Raw genomic sequence first — 12,451 nt, forward strand, 5'->3', positions numbered from 1 at the left:
GTATCTCAATGTCAATAGAGTATATCAATAGAGATAAAATATAAAAAGGTACCATATAGATATATTGACCTGAAAGTACAATAATTGAAATTAAATTTCACTAGGAATTCACTTGAGGAAATCTATGGCAGATTAGAGCTCGCAGAAGAATCAGGAGAGTCAAAGATAAGGCAACTGAAATTACCCAGTCTGCAGAGTAAAAAGAAAAAAGAATGAGGAAAAAATGAACAAAGCCTAAAATGTATGTGGAAACCCTCAAGTGTATCAACACAGACATCACGGGAGTCTTAGGAGAGAAGAGAGAGGGGCAGAAAGAATATTTGAAAGGATAATGGCATCCCCACCTCAGTCCAATGAAAGACATGAATCTACACATTTAAGTTTAATGAACTCCAAGTACAATACACCTGAGCCAATTGAAATCAGACTGTCAGACAAGAATCTTAAAAGCAGCAAGAATGAAGCAACTCATCATTTCCAAGTTTCCTCAATAATATTAATAGCCAATTTCTCAGCAGAAATTATGGAAGCCAGTAAGTAATAGGATATTATATTTAAAGTGCTGAAAGAAAAAAATGCCAATGAACAATTCTTTATCTGGCAAAACTATCCTTCAAAAATGAAGAAATTAAGACAAAGATAAACAAGAGCTAAGGGAGTTCAGTGCTAGTAGACCTGATCTACAAGAAATGCTAAAAGGAGTCTTTCAGGCTGAAATGAAAGGATACTAGACAGTAAACTGAAGCCATATGAAGAAATAAACACCGGGAAAAGTACGTACATAGGCAAACAGTATTATTGACTTATCACTCCTCTTTGTCTATACAATTTAAAAGACATGCATACAACATTTGTATAAAGCTATATTATTGGGCACACATTCTGTAGACTACATGAAGGGGAGGAGAGAATTATATAGGAACAGAGCATGTGTATACTACTAAAGCTAAGTTAGGTTTATTTAAACTAGGTTGTTGCCATTTTAAGATGTTCATTGTAATCCCCAGAGTTACCTCTGAGGAAGTAACTTTAAAATATGCAGAAAAGAAAGTGAGAATGGAGTAAAAATGGTATACTACAAAAAAATCACACAAGAACGCAGTTATGGAAGAATTGAGGAACAAAGTAAAATGTGAAATAGAAGTAAATGGAAACAATCCACATGTCCACCAAGTGATAAATGAATAAAATGTGGTATGTCCATATGACATAATACTATTCAGCCATAAATTTGAATGAAATACTGATACATTTTACAACATAGAAAAGCCTTGAAAACATGCTAAGTGAAAGCCAGACACAAAAGGTCACATATTGTATGATTCCATTTATGTGCAATGATCAGAATATTCAAGTCCTACTCAACAGATATAGAAAGCAGATTAATGGTTGCCAAGGTTTGTGGTGGGATGGGTGGTGGGGGTGGATCAGGAGTGACTTCTTAAAGGGTACAGGGTTTCTTTTTGAGGTAATGAAAATTTTTGGAAATCTCTTTGGAACTAGATAGTGGAGGTGGTTGCACAACATTGTACATGCATTAAATGCTACTGAATTGTACATTTCAGACTAGTTTAAACGGTGAATTTTATGTTGATTAAGTTTATTTATGTATGAAGCCCACAAAACGGAGGCTGCCCCAGGGGCCCCACCGGTGTCACAAATTTAAACCTGTCAGCTTGTATTTACAGGAAACACCTGTCAAAGAAAACCTAACCAGCAATCACAGTCCTCAAACTCAGCTTTAGCTAACTTACTTATCCTATGAAATAAGGCCTGCCAGTCTTACAAAGAAACCCCCTACCTCCTAGCCAATCATCCCCCGTTTTCCTGGTTACCTCTCATAACGCTTTGTAAACTGGCTCTGGTCTCATATCCCTCCCTCCCTGGAAGAGTGCCTACTATGAGGCACTGTGCTTGCCCAGTCCATGGATTGTTTTCCCTTGTATAAAGGGCATCAGACTTGTTACTAAACTGTTTTTTGTTTTGTGAATTTGACCACTGTTAGAAAACAAACTGGTTCTTTAGAAAAAACAAAAATGATAAAAATGTACAAATCCACAGTCATAAGTGAGGATTTTTAGATACTCATAAATGATGCATCCATCAAACAACAAACTGGTATATTAGTATTTGAGCAATAAATTAATTTCCATGAGCTTATGTAGAATCTCCTCTTTGCCATTTTAGAACTAAAATTCTTTCTCAGGACATAGGCTATTTATAAAAATAGACAAAACAAATCTTAACAAAATTCTTAAAACCAGTAACTCCCCGATCATATATTCTCACAATTAAGTTGGGATTCGACAATAAATCGGTAATTTAAAAATGAAACAAAATAAATAAAAAGGGAAATGTTCAAAATTACTCTTCCCCCCAAATAACTGAGCTAATAGACCTAGGAAGAATCTGTCATCTTAGTATAGAAAAAACATTATGAGGTGGTGGATTTTGATTAATGATAGTTAAATTTGGTTGCGGTTATGTCTCCAAATAGCATGAGTTGGCAGTAAAGGATGTAATTGGGCAAAGACCTACTCAAGGATTCTAAACTCTCCACTATTAATAATATACCTATTTCCATTTTCTACCTTGGCTTTGTGTTGCTAGTCATAACTCTTAAGGATGTCAGCTTCCTTACTGATCTTCAGAAGCTGGTGAGATGCCTTATTTAATTTGATGAGAACATTTATCAACTATTATTAACTGTATTCAAAGTACTGTGACTCAACTGAGTCAGGAAACAAACAAGATTGGGTGACCGTCCTTAAGGAGATTACAAACGATTTGACTTTGAAAAAGGAAACGTTTAAAAAGATCGTATCCGTATCATAATGGACTATGTAGGGGCTGGGGGCGTGATTTCTCAAGGTTGCGGTCTCCCATAAAAGATGCTTGGGTTCCGAGTGTCTTTACAAAAACTGCCCACGTTCAGTTCTCCAAACCCGCCTCAGGTCAGACAAGGTCCAGATTGTCAGGCTCCGGGCAGCTCTGCGGAACCCGGCGCCGGAGACGCTGACGGAATAGGAGGACTGGCAGAACTTGGCCTCGCCTCTCGCGAACTTTCACAACTGTCGGGCGGTAAATCTGGCGCCCTGCGCGCTCGTGGCCTCACTGACCGCGCCGGGGACCACGCCCCTCTGGCGGGCGCCTCAGCAAATCCCCTTCCCAGCCATCCGCTGTCGATTGGTAGCGCCTGCACTGCTTGCGCGGAGCTCGATTGGCGCTGCCTGTGGGGGAGGGGCCGCCGCCGGCTGGGTCTGTGAGGAAGGCCTAGGCCCGGGCCTGCTGTGCTGGGCTCGCCGGGCGCGAGGGCGCGCGGGCTGCTGTCCCTTCTGCCCGTCCCAAACAGGCCAGGCGCGGGAAAGACCTGCCGGAGCCATGGAGGACGAGGTGGTCCGCATTGCCAAGAAGATGGACAAGATGGTGCAAAAGAAGAACGCGGTGCGCTCGGCTGGCGACGCGGGCCGGGAGGGAGGCTGGGTGTCCGGCGGGGGCCAGGCTCTGTGGGCCCCGGGCCCGCTGAGGGGACTCCGGGCCCGCCCCCGACAGCACCCGGCACGGGAAGCCGGCGTGGCCCGCGCCCGCGTCCTGCTGAGGGCGGCCGCTGCGAAGTTGTGCGGTCCGACGGCCGCGGGCGTTGGTGCTGCGAAATCCTTCGTTGTTGGTACAGCGGAGTATGCCTCATCGAGGCATCCTCTCCTTTTATTTTCAACTTTTCGTGGTAAATCCTCGCTAATTCAGGTTAAAAGTTGAAAGAGTACAGAAAGGCTTCACTGCTTGAAAGTATATTATTTTTTCCGCGATCGTTGGCCAACAACGAGAAATAGTATCAGATAGAGGTGTGTGATGTGTTTTAGACGTCAAGCTGGTAAATCAAAATGTAAAATACCTGGATCTTATTTTTGAAGATAATTTACACGCTTACTTAAACTACGTTACCTTTTAGTTTAGCAATTAAACAGGTAAAGTATGCAGGTGAAATTGGCAAGTTGCTAAACATTTTCAAAGTGGATCTTGTTAGGTGGTAGTGTGCAAAAGAGCTGTGATTAAAGCGCTAACTCGGGTGTGCTGGTAGACGGACTTGGGACAAATGCTATTGCTGGTTACTCTCTACGTGGTTTACGGTTAATACGAGTGGTATTATCGTATTACTGATAATGTGAACATGTTTTCTTGTGGTTTGTATGAGGTCTTTCAGTTTCCGCATTTTTGTCCACTTTGTGTGTGCCTGTCAGTCTCTTGATACAGACATTTGTTTTCAGCTTCTTCCATGATTGTCTTCACCTGAATATGTTCACCATGCTCAGCACATTTTCTGTATCAGTGTATCTGAAACAACTTATTCTCAACTGTGAAATAAATTCCATGTCAACCTAATGTGAAGGAGAAAAGGGATCCTCTCATCTACAGCGCTTTATAGAGTTACAAAGCATCTGTGCAAAATTGTTTAAGACTCACAGCATAACTGGTGTATCCATTTTACAGAATAAGAAACTGAGTCAGATTAATTGTTCACCTACTTAAATTAACTACTGTGCAATATGGAGTAGGCCAGGATTCAGGTTTTTACTGGATGACATGCCAGAGCAGAAAGTAGTGTTTGGCATGGAATTCTTAGGACTTCTAACAGTCTGTCCCCCTTTTCTTTAACAGGTGCATTACCCAGCATGTAATTTCATGCACTGTTAATCTATATTTGCAATTTTGGCCCTTTAAAGTATTTCTTGTTTGTTTTCTGTTTCAGACATTACCTGTGCTATTTATTTATCCTGTTGATAAGAGTCTTTTCATTTGGTATTGCAAGTGATGAGTTTTGGCCAAACATTTCAGTTACTTTGTTTAAATGGGAAAGTTTTTTTCTTTGCGGGAGATCCCTAAGCTCCCACAGTAGATGGTCCTAGGGAAAAAGGCCGTGTATTGGTTAATTTTTTTTCTCTAACTAGGGAGTATCTTTTAGTCATCTAATGCATTAGGTGTTTGTGTGTTACCTTTCCTTAGATGTTATAGATGTAATAGATGTTTCCTAAAAATTAGTAATTCCTTCATGGGCAAGTTTTGAGAAGACCAGTTTGTATCTACCTGGAATTCTCAATTTATAAATGTGTAATGAGTCTGGGGATCAATGAGGATAAACTCCACAGGTAATCCTCACCTTTCATGTTTCTTCTCAAATCTCATTTTTTAAATACTTCAAAACTTCACCAATGTGAAAATGCCCCCCCACCCCCCAAAGAAAGGTAAAATTTAGTTGCTTTTTTACTCTTTTTTTCTTCTCCCTTTTCCTGTATTACAGAAATCTAATAGGCAAATGCAATGAAGAGAAAAGGAAATAGTTTGAATTGACTGTACCTCCCCACCCTCCAAAGCACATCATCAACCCACAAATAGCTTTTTTAAAGTGTTCATTAATGTAACAGAAGTTGTTCAGGGGGTTGTAGCATTATTAGATTTGTTTCTTTTTGTGGTTTTCAGATTTTCTCTGTGAGCTATTTTTAATATTTTTATACTGTGAATAAGTAAACTGAAAAATAACAGTTTTCCTCTGAATCGGCAAGATTAAGTACTGTTATTGGATATTGTTTTAATAACCACAGGTGTTACATATAAGATACAATAAACACAGCCACTATTTATTAAGCCAGCATTTCTGCTCAGTACTTACCTACCTTATCTTATTATTCTTCATACAGTTTTGCAGAGTAAGTTTTATCCACCTTCTAAAAATGAAGAAACTAAGTATTTAAAGCTTTAAAATTATGTGATTGTCCTAAGCCAAATAGCTGGAAAGTGACCAAATGAAGATGTGAATCTAAATTTGTTTTACTCCAAAGCCCAGGAGTACTACTCTGTCAACCATGTCTTTCTGTAGAAGATCCCTCGCTGTGTTTTTGAACTTTGCATGGTACAGTTAAGTGAGTATGAGAACAGGAAGTAAGAGTATTTGCTGTTCTGGGGCAGACAGGTTTTCCTAAGTACCTAGTCAATATCCTGACCCTAGTGTTGCCCTACCTACAATGTTGCCCAGAGTGTATACTTGATTTTAAACAGTATTAGCAGTTTTAAAAGTGCATACCCTGAAGCCATGGTGAACTACATAAATTAGTTCCAAATTTTCAAATATTAGTTGTTCTTACTTAGCTTTTTTTGTGGGGGGGGTCATTTTGACTTGATGTCAATAAGCAAGTCTGACTCCTAATCTGGGTTCGAATCCTGGCTCTTCTGAACTTTAGCTGTGTGATTTTAGGCAAGTTCTATAACATCTCTAAAGTGTCATGATGGTAGATTGGAGATAATTTAGTAAAGATTAGATGAATATAAAATTCTTGGCAGTGCCTAGGATATGATATGGTCTAAAAAACCTTTTGAGTCTTTGTAAAGTTCTTAAGATACTAGACTATAGAAGGAAGTGAGGTGACTTAAAATTTTCAAGTTATGGAGAGATTTTATGAATGATGTTGAAATTTTACTAAATTTAATTGAAACCTCAGGGCTGAGTAGAGCTAACTTAGAGGAGGAGAAATTGAATTAGGTGTTAGAATTTCCTAGGAATTTGGATACCTGAAATGTGTACATTTCTAAGTCTTATTCTTGGGGTGAAGTGAACCCTTTGGTTCCCATATTAGGTTTAGACTGATTAGCATAAATAAAAATTTAGAATGACTACACAATTTTTTATAACAGCTTTGAAATATATAATATAGTTCACTCCTTTAAAGTGTACAATTCAGTGGTTTTTAGTATATGTACAGATTTGTGCAGCTATCACCGTTGACTAATTTTAGAACATTTTCATTATTCCAGAGACCCATACCCATTAAGCCATTAGGTAGTCACCATTACCCCCACCCTACCTACCCCCTCCCCAACCTCACCCCCATGAATCTACTTTCTGTCTCTATGGATTTGCCTATTCCAAACATTTTATGTAAATAGAATGTACAATATGTGGTCTTTTGTGACTGGCTTCTTTCACTTAGAGTTTCCAGGATTCATTCCTGTTAAAGCATGTCAATGCCTCACTCCTTTGTATTACTGAATAGTATTCCACTGTACTGATAGATATACATTTTGTGTATTCACTCATTTAATGGACATTTTGGACTGCTGCCACTTTTTTGGTTATTATGAATAGTTATGCTAAGAACTATTCCTGTGCAACTCTCAGTATGGACAGAAGTTTTTATTTCTCTTGGGTATATACCGAAGAGGTAGAATTGCTGGTCTTAGGATAACTGTGCTTACCCTTTTGTGGAACTGGACAACCTTTCCAAAGTTGCATAATTTTACATTGTCCTCAAGTGTGAGAATTTCCAATTTCCAGTTTTACTACATCTTCATCAACACTTGTTAAGTCTTTTTGATTATAGCCATTGTTGTGTGTGTGAAGTGGTATCTCATTGTGGTTTTAATTTGTATTTCTCTGATGGCTAATGATGATGAACATTTTTCATTGCTTGTTGGCCATTTGTATATCTTTGGAGAAACATCTGTTCAGATTATTTGTCCATTTGTAAATTGAGTATTTGTATTAGTGAGTTCTGAGAAATCTTTATATTCTGAATACTAGACCCTTATCAGAGATGGGATTTGCATATATTGTCTTTCATTCTGTGGGTTGTCTTTTTACTCTTGATAGTGTCTTTTGATGTGCAAGAGCTTTTAATTTTGATGAAGTTGAATTTATATATTTTTTCTTTTGTCACCTGTACTTTTGATTTAGAATAACTACAAATTTGAGGTGATGTACTAAAATTACAATTCTAGTTTAAGTGATGTTGCTGAACTGTAACTCAAATACTTAACAGTGTTTTCCTTTTTAAAAATACAACATCTTAATTTTTAAATCTCTAAGTCTAATAATTCTTACTAAGAAGTACTTGAGTTGATTGAACATTAATAATGCACACTTAAAATGCTGGTTTATGGCTCTTTGAAAATATTGTTATGATAGAAATGGATAATTCTTTTTATAGCTTTGTATCCCTTATCCACCATCTCCTATGTGTCAAGCACTCTATTTTGATACTTCATCTGTGTTATGTTACTTCATTTGACCATTTTTATTGAGATCAGTGTATTATGCTCACCTACATACAAAGAAGCTGAAACTTGAGAAGCACAAATAACATTGCCCAGATCTTATCATTGGGAAATGACTGCATGGATTTGAATCTAGATTTGTCATATATGTAGCCCATATTCTTAACTGTATATCCCATATCGTTCTCTCCTTCTTATGTCTCCTTGAAGAGAAGGATATTTGTATCCTATGCAGTTTTCTGTATATGGGGTGCTCAAGACAAGTTTGAATATCATGTTTTGTAAAAGCACTTGTTTCTGATGACAGAAGTACCAACAATGTAATAAAGTAGTTTGATAGCTGTTGTTTATTTTTCAGCAGGTACTGTGAACTAAATTTGACTCTGGAAGTTAAGGTAGAATCTTTCTTTCTCTTGCATCATTATCTGTAGGAGATGCTGCAATCTAATAGACTTGACCTTTAGAGGCAGGTGGTGATTGGGAAAGGACAGACTGTAGGATTCTTGTTTGGTAATGATATTTCATCACCCGAAGACACAGAGCAGAACTGCCACCATTGGACTTGTGTAATGAAATGAGTGGTGGAAGGATCAGGAGACTGTAGTTCGTATTCTTTATTACCCATCAGTTGGGCAAGCCATTTTCCTTTTCTGAGTTTGTTTCTTTCTTTGTATAATTGAGGGTTTGATGTAGATGCTCCAAGATTTGTTAATTTTTAAATTCCCTGATGTCAGTAAGGGTTTGTCTTGCTTACTGCTGTAGCTTCAGCATAGAGTAGAGCTTGGCACATAGTGTTCATGAGTATTGAGAGGCAATAAGTGTAAATCTTAACCTTTTTCTATTTAGTAATCATGTGACCTTGTCAAGTTTAACTTATCTGGACTTTAATTTCCTCATTTGTAAAATGGGGATAATAAGATTACCTGTCTCTTCAGGGTTTATTATGAAGATGAAATAAGAATATATGTAAAGTATTTAATGCAAACCTTAGCACTAGTAACACTCAAAGAAGTTTTTGTTACAAATTAATATACTATCATCTGTTTTTTGCTTTTTTCACTCATTCAGATCATCATAGTTGTTTACTTCTTAAGATCTGTTATTGAAATACTCATCTTACTTGGTTAGAACACAATTGGGAAAGATTGTAGTTTTATCCCATGAGTGTTTAGTTTTTTTTCTTTCTGTAGCCTGTATCTCTGTCATAATATAGCCCATGTTCTTAACTGTATATTCCATGTTGTACTCTTTCTTACATCTTCTTGAAGAGGATATTAGCATCCCAGTCTCACCAAAGACATCTCAGTAAAAGTGTGATGAAATTAATGCAAAATCTATTGCTTCTACTTGGAAGATAACTTAAACTTTATGTCACATTGCCAGTGTGTTAAAGAATCGACTATATGTGACAGACAGGAGTACTATTTAAGCCTAAGGAGACCTGCTTTTTAAGGGACTCTTAAAAGTGTGATTCTTTTTCTTTTGTTCTGATTGATCCTAATAGGTCAGAAATGGATCAGAAAGTCCATGGACACATTGATAGAAGAAAAATGTCCGTAGAGACATTGATAGAAGAAAATTGTCCATGATAAATTTGGAATACAGGTCTAAAACCTCCTAATCAAAGCTTTTATAGAGCCTAATATATTTGAGAATTCCAAATTCTTCAGATTTTATAAAAATGGTATGCTACATACCCAATGTATTACATAACATACTCAGTGAGAACTAGGCAGTTCCCAATAATCAGACATTAACATTTCTGTAGTGAAATGCAGTACTCTCATATTAAGTGGGAGAAATTGAACATAAATGGCTTTATATCTGTTCAGATTAGGTGCTGCTGCCAAATGAGTTTATGGAAAATCTGTGAGAAATCTTATGGTTTTCAAAGGTTTCTGTTTTGGGGATTTGTAGATAGGGGACTGAAGACCTCATTTGGTCACAAAGATGTCATGCCTTTAGAAATTTTTGATTAATAGTAGATTAGAAGTCAAATGTTTTCTCAAACATAGTGTTCCACTATTTTGGGTTGTCTCTAAATAAAAATAATTTATAGAACTTTAGGATCAGAAGGGATCTTTAAGCAGCAAGTAATTAAAAACCTTCATCGTAACCTGTTACATAATTTCTGTTGAATTTGTGAGGTACTGGGTTAAATTAAAATGATGTATCTGTTTGTTTCCAGAAGAAAAATTAATACTTGTTTATTCTCCACAGCTATGTCTATTGTCTGTCAACTTTATATGGAAAAATTATATGACTGGAAGCCTTTACTTGATTTTACATTTAAGAAATACAATGATACCATGAGATTCCATGCATGTTCCTTCCTTTGTGGTGCATAATGAGGGACACACTCTGGGGCTTTCTATTTTCTTGGGGTATGCTGTATTTCATTGATTCCTAGGGTGCCTACTTTTCATATTTCAACATTTTGGAAAGCAGAATGAGTTATGCATATTGTTGGCCAGATGACTGTTGGAAATGTTCTTTGACAGGCAGAATGTCAGACCCAGCCTCAACATTTGCAGAATGGGTGTCAGCAACTTGGAAGAAAATCTGAGAGACATTAGTGAAGTGTGCTTTGAACTTGAAGAAGTGCAGTGGAAGTGTAAAAAACTCCTACCTCTCTGTACTGCAGAGCCAACTAGAGCTAATGGCTTTTTAGCTATTTTGTGAATTCTGTTATGAGGCTCTGCATTACTAATGTTTTTGATACAACTTTTTGTGGGATGAAAACATGTTTGTTTATTGATGCTGAGTCAGTAAGTAATTCATAAACACTGGACTCTGAATGCAAAGTAGTTTTAGAAATACCTTAACCAATTTGTTTGCTTATATTTTTCTTTTCATATATGTAAAAGGTGATATTGTGATAAGAATTTATAAGGTCTAAAAGAATTGCAGAGGTAAACAATGACAACAAGACTGTCATAGTTTAATAGTTTTTTCTTTATTAGTGGTATAGAATAATGATATGGCCAAATATAGTACATTAAGTGTGTATATTAGACTAAATAATATGATTGATTAGGTAAATGTATTAGATTAGATAAAATATGATAGTTTAAATGAGTAAGTATGAAATTGAAATATTTGGCCACAAGCTGTAGGTGGTGCTGTTGCTTCTCATCTAAGTTCATTCCTCTTAACTTTAGGTGATTAATGGAATTCTTCCATGAGTTTTTGTTCTGTCTTCATTTACATGGGAGCCTTTGATTCTAGATGGACACTGGCAATGGATAGGCCTGTGAGCTTAACAGATTTTAATTCAGAATTTGCTTTCAGAATTTGCTTTTTACTGCTTTGCAGGAACTGGTAGCAGCACTTTTCTTGGGGCAGACAAGTGAGATACAGGAACCCCAAGAATCCTAGTAAAGAGATGTGCGCTCCCACTGTCCTGTGTGTGAGAGTGCTGGAGGTGCTGCAGCATCTTCCGGCCCACTCCCATTTCCTCAGGGTCGCCTCCTTCATCAGGCTCTGTTCTTGGAGATTTGGGGTGTGTTACACCACCACAGTAAGAAATTTACTTTATGTTTCTGATGCATATAAACAACTATTGAAAATAAACTTTCACAAGACAATACTTGGTTAAGTGCTGGTCATAAATAGTAGATGGATTTTATGATCTAACTTGCAGCTCCTGTTTGGAAAACACTGCCTTCTTCCCTCCACTCTCTCCGATTTATGTATCTATAAATCTATATATATCTGCCATTCTCATATGAACAAATAAGCTATAGTGAGTTGTGGCTAGGAAAACATAAATTTAAATCATTAGTCCTTGCTTTACTATCTGGGAAATTCAATATGAAATCATTTTATTTTGTAGGCTGGAGCATTGGATTTGCTGAAAGAGCTTAAGAATATTCCCATGACTTTGGAATTACTACAGGTATGTGCTCATATGTCGTAAGTGTTTGAATAGGGATGAAAACGTGTTTGTTTATTGATGCTGAGTCAGTAAATTTTGATTCTAGATGGACACTGGCAATGGATAGGCCTGTGAGCTTAACAGATTTTAATTCTGAATTTGCTTTCAGAATTTGCTTTTTACTGCTTTGCAGGAACTGGTAGCAGCATTTTAAAAATATTTTTTCATATTGTTTTTAATACACAATTGTCATAAAATACTGAAACATTCTCAATACCAATATGTTTTTTGTATTGTCTTGTTATGGTCTAAATCATTTTTAACTTATATTTTTTAAAAAATGGTAACATAAATCAATAATCTAATAAGTTACCTTATAGAAAAGTATTTCTTAAGAATAATAAACCTGAATCAGCAAGGTTGGCAATGAGAGTGAAATTTGTTTCGCTCTGTGGACTCTTGGCCCTGATTTGATCTCCTGAGATTTCACTTGCTTGGTCTGTCATGGATAGCTGCTGCCAGAATGAAGTT

The 12,451-nt window shown here is 36.9% G+C and overlaps 1 protein-coding gene across 3 annotated transcripts in view; it reads left to right on the forward strand.

Annotated features, from left to right (window-relative positions):
- The first annotated feature begins 3,229 nt into the window (after positions 1–3,229).
- TCEA1 (transcription elongation factor A1) overlaps positions 3,230–12,451 on the forward strand; it is a 49,006-nt gene continuing 39,784 nt past the window's right edge. The window contains exons 1-2 of one of the 3 annotated variants that reach the window (XM_036999214.2): positions 3,230–3,444; positions 11,879–11,941. In XM_036999214.2, the coding sequence (XP_036855109.1) occupies positions 3,382–3,444; positions 11,879–11,941 (126 nt within the window). In that variant the 5' untranslated portion in view covers positions 3,230–3,381. Of the gene's footprint in view, positions 3,445–3,664; positions 3,725–11,878; positions 11,942–12,451 lie in introns of those variants that run through there. The other 2 variants (XM_036999215.2, XM_036999216.2) reach the window with 2 other exon arrangements.

The sequence above is a fragment of the Manis javanica genome, chromosome 2, assembly GCF_040802235.1.
Source record: "Manis javanica isolate MJ-LG chromosome 2, MJ_LKY, whole genome shotgun sequence".
NCBI classification, from domain to species: domain Eukaryota; kingdom Metazoa; phylum Chordata; class Mammalia; order Pholidota; family Manidae; genus Manis; species Manis javanica.